We start from the raw sequence: 10,648 nt of genomic DNA on the forward strand, positions 1-10,648 counted from the left end.
GACCTTGGAATGGAAGTTGAAATCAAGCATGTCGGAGTTGAAAAACAAAGCTATGAAGTTATGAAGCTTGCAAAAAAAAAAAAAAAAAAAAAAAAAAAAAAAAAATTTAAAAAACATCTGAATTTCACCTTTTGAAAAAAAGCACAGAACTGCCCATCTCTCTATGTGCTGTTACACATCAGCTGTGATGTTTCATCAAGGCAGCCTGTGAGTTGTGACCAACTGACCTTTTCAGAAGGTGTAACTCTTCTGCAGCAGCAGTAGTATCCTCTCCTGAAATGATGGTTTATCAGGCTCTCCCCTCCCTTCATTGAAGTCCTCTGCTGCTTTTGCTGTTTTCCCCAAACACCTTGCATCTTCTGAGCTACAAAGAAGAGTCAGAAAGCAGGGAATGTGTTCTCAAAGCAACACCGTGCTCCGTGCTTTTGTTCCCATTTTCTTTCAGGCTTTTGAAAGAGCTTTATATCTATTTGTGAAATGATGACCCACAGTTGTCTGGAAAGTTAGGTAATTGCCCTGTTTTACAGGTGGAAAGAGCAGAACTAGGGAAGAAAGAGCACTGCCAGCTGAAATCACCCCCCCAGACTGGTGCCAGAGCTGTCTGCAGAACTGTGGTTCTGAGTCATTCATTTCTTGCGTGACTTTTAGCTGAAGCTTTACAGCACGGAGGCTTTCTTGTGGAGTGATTTATTTCTTCCAGCAGAATTTCCTTCCACCCTTACCCTAGCTACATACTTCCTAATATTTAAAGATTTGTTGGCTCTTTTTTAAAAAGGATTTAACTTGGGTATTTCTACAAGTAGTTCATTAAAGGGGAAACTACTCCCTTCCTGGTGGTAACAGTTGTGTAGGCAGAATCCTCTCTTAAAAGCCAGAAAAAAAGAATATTCCAGAAGCCCTAATTAGCTTTTCTGTCCTGCTTCTGAGTGGTAGTTACATGTAGCCGAACAGTCTTGACAGGTACCAATGATCATTAAAAGAAGGGGAAAAGGGCTTTAATTTTCTTTTGTTCCCAAGAATTTCTCTACATTTAACTTATCATTTGCAATGAAAACCCAACAATTACCATAAAGATTTATCACATGGGCTTTTTTTTTTTTTTCCCCACAAGCAAAGGTTAAACTTAAACTGTGAATTCAGTTGTCCAGTTCTATTTCTCCTCCCTCTCCCATTCCTTGCCCATTATTCTTTTCCTACTTGGGAATTTTTTGCTTGCTCATACATTGTTTCTTTGAATTTCTCTGATTCAATCCAAGCCATTGTCCTGGAGTTTCAAGGAAATGTAATTTTTATTTGCTGAAACCATAATGGGTTCTTTGATGTCACATTCTTCATTTGTGACTAATTAGATGATGACTTCAATGACTCTAGAACCAGTAAGAAGAAATAAAATGGTCTTTCCAATGCCATTGCTTGGTTGGGCTTGGAAGCTAAGTATGACTGTCACAGACATCTCTTTCTCAGAATGCTTCTCTACTCCCCAGCCAGCAGTTTCTCAAATATTAAATCTGTGCAGGGAAGTTAGGAGGAAGGATGACTTTTTTGTGGTGGTTGATGCATGTTTGGTGACGTTGGTGGACCTGTCTCTGCCCAGCTTCCCAGCCCAATCTCAGAACTGATCTTAGAGCAAAACCTTCCCTTTCATCTCACCTTCCTCCAAGAAGCAGAATGGGCTCTAATCAAATACAACTCGTTTGAAAGTCTCTAGTAAGACTCTCTGTGGCAATGCTTCACTAGTACCTGCTTCCTTCCTTATAAAATGACATTTCTAGACAATGTAAAATGCAGGTGTTCTTCATATTCTTCCTCATTGCAGTTTTTTTGGGTTTTTTTTTCTGGTTTAGTGTCAGAGCCCCCTTGTACAAGGGCAATGTAACACTCTCCTCTGTATCAGCCTGTAAGAGGAGGTTTGCAGTGGGAGGGCAAGTGGCTCTATTTTTCCATTGCCTAAACTGAAAAAGCAGAACGAAGACCTTGTGGTTTTGTGTTGTGAGTGGTGGCAGTGTGTGCCTTTGCAGTACTCCCCCCCCCGGGGACTTTTTTTTAAAAATGGATAAGCAGAAGTGATGTTAATGTTTTCTTAAAGTGTAGCCAGGTGCTTCTGCCTGGCTGCTTTACTGTGTGGCTGAAATGAGAACCTCTGGCCCTGAGGAGGGATCTGGGCATGTGGCTTCTCCCGAGGTGGAGAGGAAGGAGTTTATTTTTTTTTCCTAGCTCACCTGGAACTTTTTGGACAGCATGCTATCTACGTATCAGTTTATTGCTCTGAGTTTAGAAACTATTATTTCAGTTTCTGAAAAGTACAATGTTTTTCTTCAGGGAGAAAAAAAAAAAAAAAAAAAAGCTCGTCTGGGTAAATACTGTATAAATCATGCCCAGTGCATATTTCAAGGGCATTATCATCTCTAGCTTGGTTTGGAAATTAATTTGGGCTGCTGAAATACAAATTAAGTTTACTTATGATAGTATCTGAGCGCTGGCTGTTGCCAAACAGTCCTCATGTATGAACAGGTACATGTTGTTGTAGAAGAAACTAAAGATAAACTTGTTCACTTCATCTTAGTAAATGTTTCCTAATTATCCAGGCCTATACTGGGTAAATAGAATGTTGATGGTTGTTTTTTTTTAACCCTATCTGCACTGCTGTTTCATCAACTCTTAAAAGAAGATCCTTATCTTCTTTAACTTATTCATTGCTTTCATTATTGTAGTATTTGATAAATAAACTGGTAAATAATTCGAGGAATTATTTTAGTAGAAATTTTAGGAACATTTTAATTGCATTTTTATTTCAGGAAGTGTTTCTCATGCACATCTCTAATCCTGTCAGCTATTATCCAGCCAAACAATTCTTTTGAAGCTGATGCTGTAAGTATAGTTTTGCAGGACTGGATCTACACATACATTTTTCATGACAGTCACCTTGCTTGTTCTCCAAAGATACTGGTAAAGAATAAATTGATGCAGCTTTGCTGATACATAGAAAGAGCAGAGAGGTCAGACCTGCTGATGGTGTTGGGAAATATCAATATAGCTGGGCTTTTTTTTTCACAGATCGCTGAAGGGATGGCATACATAGAAAGAAAAAATTACATCCATCGGGATTTGAGAGCAGCAAATGTTCTGGTTTCGGACTTACTGATGTGCAAAATTGCTGATTTTGGACTTGCAAGAGTCATCGAAGACAACGAATATACTGCCAGGGAAGGTATGTATTTGGTTTCCTTGTCTTTAACACTTCAGCTTCTGGGAGGCAGTGAGGTTGTATCTAACAATAATATGGTCACCAAAGGCAGAAAACGCCATGGTAACTTCCTAGAGGCAGTGTTCAAATGCCTAAAAATTTTTTAAAATAGTAAGGAAACAAATAATATTTCTGTGTTTTCCAGGCTTTTTGAAAAGTTTTAAATAAACAAAGAAATAATAATTAAAAAACCCAAACAAAATTGAAAGTGCTTGATTGCACACAAGTTTTTCTAAATCAATAAATTAATTACACAGCCACAGCTTCCATCCCACTGGATTAAATGCAAGAAAGCATGACCTTACTTCATGTTGCAGTCTTTAGTTGCCACCTGCACTGCCTCTCACTCAGGACAAGGAAGGAGCCCAGGCAGGTGAAGGTGCTGGTAATAAGAGAACCTTTAGCAGAATCAGTTTTGAAGCATCTTTAAGAGCTGCAGCATGGATTTGTGTGGTCAGCAGCTCTGCTGCCACATGTAGGGATGGATGTTGGGTCGTGTCCCTGTTCAGCACATGGGTGGGAGGTAACAGAGCAGCAGGGTCAGGGCTGGCAAGAGGGAAAATGATAACATTAAAGATAGCTGTCTGGGGTTTGCCATGTGTGTTTTGCTAATGTCATCAACTTCCAAGAAGTGTGGTGTCAATGCTACTTAGCAAAATATTTTTATTTCTGCTTCCATGCACGGATTGCATTAGGGTAACTTTTCTGAGCAGGTTTGTTGGCTGGCTTTGCCCCTCTCATTTTAAAGAAACTACCTCATATTTTCACGCAGTCTGGATGGAAACTGTGGTAATGTAGGGTGAGAGGGGAAGAGCTAAAGTATAAAGAAGAAAGAGAACAGTGTGGTACAATTGAGATGAAAGAAAGATGAGCAGTCCATGAGTAACTGTAATTCAATAGATCAGAGGGGAGGATCTGATTAAGCAGTTTTCAGACATACAGAACCCGTATCTGTGTTTTTTTAGCTAGCTCTGGACTCTTTGTATTAATTAAATGAACCTTTCAGATTGTAAATTCTTTATACTAGGTTTCTTTGATGTGTTTTCTTCCATTCAGAAAAGTTTTCTAGCTTATGTGGTATTTTGTGCCAGAATTATAGAGGAGGCTAAAAAGGGCATAGAGATAATCTGCTTGCATTACTCTTTATTGTCTAAAGAGCTAATGTAACATTTCCCAACAAAAGCTGCTTGAACTTTTCTTATTTAACTGGAAGCTGTTTGCTTTTATATGGCATTTTCTGGAATCAGTTAATTAGGCATCAAAGCATTTAAAGATATGGCTTTTTAAGATGACTTGCTACTGCACATATAGCTGAATGTTGAAGTAGATGTTGAAACTAGACTGATTTCCTTTAAAATAGGAGAAGTTAGTAAAAATATTGCAAAGCTCAAGCTGATGGGAACTGTAAGGTTGCTGCCTGACTGCTGGGTAGAAGGGAAAAGGCTGACTGTAATTTTAACAGAAATTCCCCCCACTGAAGACTCAAAAGGTGCTGTGTAACTTCAACATCTTGTTCACACCTCCAACACAGGACAGGCAGTGTGGATGTCCTCATAGCAAATCTCTGCTGGTAACTCTTGGGCAGCAGGAGTTACTGTCAACTTTGCTAATCTAGGCATACCATAGGAAAGTTACTTAAGACTTTTTAGTGATTTGATATCAAGTGTTTAAACTTGCTCTTGATTGAGATTGTATTGTTTTTTAGGTGCAAAGTTCCCTATTAAATGGACAGCACCAGAGGCAATTAACTATGGATCTTTCACTATTAAATCTGATGTGTGGTCGTTTGGGATTCTCCTGTATGAAATTGTTACATATGGAAAGATTCCTTATCCAGGTATGGGCATGTGTTTACACCTTTGCTATGTATTTATTCTTTGGTGTTAAAAAATAAAGGCGACACCCAGGGGAACAGCTGGCAACTGACAGCAGCAGCAATTTGGAAAATGTCTTGCAGGTAATGTTGGGGGTTTGAAACTTTTAGTTATGTGTAAACCATGTGTCTCTCTGGGGGAAGTTTTAGCAAACAGTCTAAAGGCACCATGAACACAAAGTAATTTTTATAAAGTTAGAAGGTGTCACAACTGCAGCAAGTGCTGAATGGTCACAGATACCTGCTTTGTGGTCAGCAGCAAAGACTCTAATGGTGCCTGTAAGATGCTGGGCAGCAATAATACCGTATTAATATGATATTAATATATATTAACATTATAATATGTGAAAGTCCTAAGAAAGTGTGTTTTGATAAGCAAATAGGCTGTGATAATTTGTCAGTGTTAGCTGATCTAAACAAAGGCAGGAGCAGCCCCTAAAGCAGCATTGATGTACTGCTAGGAATATTTCCTCTTCGTTGTTCTGAACAGTTCAGACACAAGACCACAGGGAAGCACATCAATCATAGCTGCATTAAGCAGCTGTGAAAGTATTATGTGCTTTATGATTTTTCTTCCTGTTAAACAGAATGCATATTAATATTTCCAGCAGGCAGAAACAGATTGTTTGGAGGATATTTTTTGCACACAAAATTGTCTCATCTCAGGCATAGCTGATAATTCTGGGCAGCAGATCACATTTGTTTAAGTTTACTGAGGTTATGGAAAATTAACCTAAATTCTCTTAGCTTGTGGGCAAATGGGGAAAGTACAGCCACAGTCACCTCTACTGCACATCTCACAGATGGAGTAACTTGTGAGAAGAATCCTTAGGATCCTGCAGCTTGCAGGCATTAAACACAGAGCAGAGACTTCATCCAAGCAAAGCTTTCCCAGTACTTCTAATACAGCAGTTCTTGCTCTTTAAACTGTGAAAACATTTTCAGGACCACTTCCTGAGCAGCTGGAATTCTGCATCCATGCCAGGGATGACAAAGGGGTAGACCTCAGGGACCTGAGTCAAAGGTCCTGAAATGACAGTAGGCTCTGCACATCTGGATGCAGGGAGACTGAGGCAGCAGGGAGGGGGTGGCAGGGGCCAGCTTTACACTGTGTTAGGGAAGAACACATCAACTTTCCATAAAAGAGGTAGAACTAAACCAGACATTTTCATGGCTTCATAAGGCTCCAGTCCAGGAAAACACTTCAGCTGAAGGGTAGTCCCCTTAAACGTCAAGAGGTGATAGGTCTGCTTGCACAGGTAAGTGTTTAAACATACACTCCTGACTGCTTTTTAGGTAAGGGCTGTAAAATATGTGACTGAGCAGCAGGTCCTCCTAAAGCTATTCTAAAAGCTGCTCTCAACCCCCAGGAAGGATCAGATGGGAGCTGTATGCTGCAGGGTAATGCTTGGTTCTTTGCACAGCCAAGTTATCTTTTCTTTCCTGTTAGAACATTCCTGTGTGCTCAGGCAGTTGCCTACCCCGAGTTGGGCTCACGAGGTTATTTCTGGATGCCTTAGAAATTGTCCTCCCCCAAGCAAACCTGCAAGCTCACCTGGAAACCAGCACTACAAAAGTACAAAACCCAACCCAGTACTTAATTTTGCAGCTAAGTCTGCTCTCTCATATTTTTATTTTAAGAAAAAAAAAAATGAGCCTGTGCAGCAGACACTGTACTGCTGTGGGAAAATCTCTCCTAGGGGAAGTCTGGGACAATATTTTTTCTTAATATAGGAGCCTTTTTATGAGCATCATAACTAGGCCATACTCTGTGGGTTGGTTTGTCAGCCAGCAAATGGAAGCAGAATCCTTTTGACTGCATACTGGAAGATTTTAATAGTTTGCAGTCACTGCTTGAGTTAAATTGGAAGGGGGATATATATCTACTTTAAATAAAGTATAAATGTAAATTACCTATTAGACTGAAAGTTGACACTGAAGAATCAGAAGAAAAGAAAAATAAATGAGTAACCAATTTACTTTACATGAAGAGATGTGACAGGTATGGGCAAATTACCCCCACATGGGTTGCAAGGGTAACTTTGTGATAGGTTGTAACCAGCAGCCACTGCAGAGAAACAGTAAATTGATTTTTCAGTTCTGATGGGAATGATTCAAAGTATTATTTTCAATTATTAACCAGTTCCAACAACGAGACAGTGTTCAGCATAAATTGCATATGAAAGAATTTGAGTTGAAAATGGCAAGTAGTTAATACTCGTGAAGAAAATCTAGGCAGGCAACTTGGTGGGAAGCATTTCCAGCCAAGAAATGTGGGGCTTCTGAGAGCTTTGTTCTTAAATTGCAACAGCTGTTTCTCTTTCTGAGAACCTCACAGCAGTTTCTGAAACTATAGTCTCACTAACTATCTCTGAAATATGAAACAAGTATTTGAATCTTTGGGCAAGTACATTAAACGGGCTGTCAAAATTAATTTCCAGGTTATTATATAGTATGTCAAATACTGGCAGCATCCATACTTGCATTCCAATTACATCAGCTACTCTTCACAAGATATTCCACTTTCCATATGGTGGGATTCTTCCTCCATTCCACTGCATTCACATAATTTCCCAGGCTCCAGTATAAGCAAGAACATCTTGATCTGTGATGCTTTATAAGAACCACAGTGTAAATTAACAGACATACTCCAAACCTGTATAGCTAGCATTCAAGAGGGTGTAACAAATATGCAAATGGATGTAATTTTACTGATTAGGATGTAGTTTTAACAAGACAGAAAAAACAAGCCAAAAAAAAAACCAAAAAAACCACCACCAAACCACAACAAATATAACAAATATAACACGAATATAACTTAACATATATAGCAATATAGCAAAATATAAAATGAAACAAAACACTAAGCAAGTAGGTGTTTCAAGAATATTGCATGGACTAGGGGGTAGACAGGTAAGCCTTTTTTTTAAAAAAAAAAAAAATCTGCAAATATGTTCATGACATATTTACTATGGGATACTGATAAAAGTCTCTTTATTTTTGTCTTGTGAACTTGAATCCTTTTTTAACATTTAGTTTACATAAAGTTAATGGTGCTACTGGTGGCAGCAAATACCTACTCTGAAATGCAGGTGCTTGCTGCATGCTCAGTCATCAGAAGAAACAGCATTCACTGGAGGACAGGAAGCTCAGAGTCAGTGTCCTGGAGGAAGTAATCCTGGCACAATTACTGGGTTGCATAGGATTTGCAGAAGGGACAAGCTGAAAGGCAGGTTTCTGGGTAGGAAGTGGTGTGCCTTTTTGTTGGCCCTAGCATAGCTGACCTCTGAGATTAAGTGTTGAAATAATTCTGTGAACCAGTCTTTCAAGGATTTAAAAAAGGGGGTGGGGAGGTGAGAGGGGAAAAAAAAAAAAAAAAAAAAAAAAGAGAGAGAGAGAGAAGGAGGATAGAATCCAGGACAAACATCTCTCACACTATGTTAGCTGGCACTTGAAGGCACTTCTGTTGGTTCTTAGGCTCTGAAAGAAAACCACAATGGGGAAAGCCACAAAGCTCAGTGCAGCCAGCAAGGGTTTGTACAATAGGTATAGTATGAGGAAGAAAGGAAGGGAAATTGCTTGTTACAAATAACAATATCACAAGTGACAATGCTCAGTATCTTGCAATCAGCAGCACTTACACAAAAGCTGACAAAGAAAATCTGAAAGAGTATTATCACACTGGACAGGGTGACCTTGAAGCAGGGTGGTCAAACAAGTCGGCTGCTCTCTACTAACTTGTGCTAGTAGTGACCTGTAGTAAATAATAATACTCTTCTGGTTTTGGGTGAAGATCCTTAGAGTGAAGTAATGAAAAAAAAGAAAAATGTCTCTTTAGGAACTGGGATAATTTGATCACAACTTTCTTTCTCTGTTGGAGGTATGAGCAATTCAGATGTGATGGTTGCTCTTCAGCGCGGGTACCGAATGCCACGCATGGAAACCTGTCCAGTGGAGCTTTATGATATCATGAAAACCTGCTGGAAAGACAAAGCAGAAGAGAGGCCAACATTTGACTATCTACAGAGTGTGCTTGATGACTTCTACACAGCAACAGAAGGGCAATATCAACAACAGCCATAGAATAAAGAACACTTTTTCTATTGACATGGATCGTTAGCACAGACTATTATTACGACAGACTGCTCAAACCAATTGCTTCTCAAGTTTGGAAGTCTTAATTGCTTGTGGAAGCTGAAATGCTGAAGGACAAAGTAGTTCTACAGGAGAAATTATAATGGTCTTATTTGGTTAAAACAGTTCCTCTAAAGACTGAAGTTCTCCTTAAATGCTCTGTGTTTTGCATCTGCAGAAACATCCCAAAACAAGCAGGCTTTATGGGGTGGGAGGGAGAAGGGAGGAAATCAATCTGCACAGGTACAGTTTGACAATGCCTTCTTAGGATCTAAGTCATAGAATACTTAGAAGGAGACCTCTATAAATGGGGTGAGAAGATGTATGAACAGCTATTTTCTAATGAAAAAGTCATGAAGGAGAACTTACACATTTAAGACACAGTGATGGTCTTAAATCATCTTTCTTGAAATACAGCATATTGTGAAAATTATTTTTATAAACTTATTTCACATTAGCAGATGGAGTATTGTCACCTCTTGTAAGACTTTCAAAAGGGTGTCATGGTTTCTTTTAAGGAAGGATTATGTATGCAATTATTTACACTGCAGATGATTCTGTTTTACTGCTGCATTACTCAAATTAAAAATAATTTCCAAAGCATCTCACAGCCATCACAGATGCAGAAGTGCAATATGAACACACATGATGACAGAAAACAGCAGCATACCAAACTCTATTCAACCTTTGCCTTCCCACAGGCCAAAGTCATCACCTGAAGAAAAGGATTTTGAAGGAAGGTAATACTTCCATTGCAGTCACTGAGACTCATACCAGTGAAAACATTTTAAATCTTAATTTTTAATCCTCTGTGATAATTCAAGAATACTCCTTATATTTTTGCTGCTTTAATCAACTAACCTCAAATCTTTTTTAAAGCAAAGACTAGCCCTAGCACTATCAAAACACATTTGTGGAAATATGCAGTAGGATATCAAGTTACATTGCAGTGACACTATAGGTTTGTTGCTCAGTATACAAATTGAATTCATAAAAAGAATGCAGTTTGCTAAGCTCTACCTATTTGAAAGTTTTATCAAGTAACTTACCAAAACAGCTGAGAGCTAGTGCAATTGCAGTGTAACTACAGCATAGATTACTTTTTGGTTTTCTCCAAAGTGACATTTTTTTTTTTATATCTGAAATACCTTTTGCCACCTCTCAGCCAATTATTTAGGCAATGGTACTTTGCAGAAGCTTAAGACCCTTTAATAAAGCTTCAGTGTGCCAGCAGTTGAAATGCAGCAGTATCAATATTCATTGCTTTTCTTTTCCATTGGCTTTCTTCAGTCAAACTGTGCAGTTTCAGCAGCCTATCAGTTAAATATGTAAATAGTTTCTATTGTATGGTGATTTTTAATTTTAATAAACACTTAATCTGAAGCAAGTTGTATGAT

The 10,648-nt window shown here is 38.7% G+C and overlaps 1 protein-coding gene across 4 annotated transcripts in view; it reads left to right on the forward strand.

The window, feature by feature from the left end:
- The window catches only part of LYN (LYN proto-oncogene, Src family tyrosine kinase), a 56,259-nt gene extending 45,625 nt beyond the window's left edge, over nucleotides 1-10,634 (forward strand). For all 4 annotated transcript variants that reach the window (XM_071737575.1, XM_071737572.1, XM_071737571.1 and 1 more), the window contains exons 11-13: nucleotides 3,055-3,208; nucleotides 4,950-5,081; nucleotides 8,998-10,634. In XM_071737575.1, coding sequence (XP_071593676.1) covers nucleotides 3,055-3,208; nucleotides 4,950-5,081; nucleotides 8,998-9,200 — 489 coding nt within the window. In that variant the 3' untranslated portion in view covers nucleotides 9,201-10,634. The remainder of the gene's footprint in view (nucleotides 1-3,054; nucleotides 3,209-4,949; nucleotides 5,082-8,997) is intronic.
- Nucleotides 10,635-10,648: the final 14 nt, after the last annotated feature.

This window comes from Heliangelus exortis, chromosome 2 (genome assembly GCF_036169615.1).
Source record: "Heliangelus exortis chromosome 2, bHelExo1.hap1, whole genome shotgun sequence".
Lineage (NCBI taxonomy): Eukaryota > Metazoa > Chordata > Aves > Apodiformes > Trochilidae > Heliangelus > Heliangelus exortis.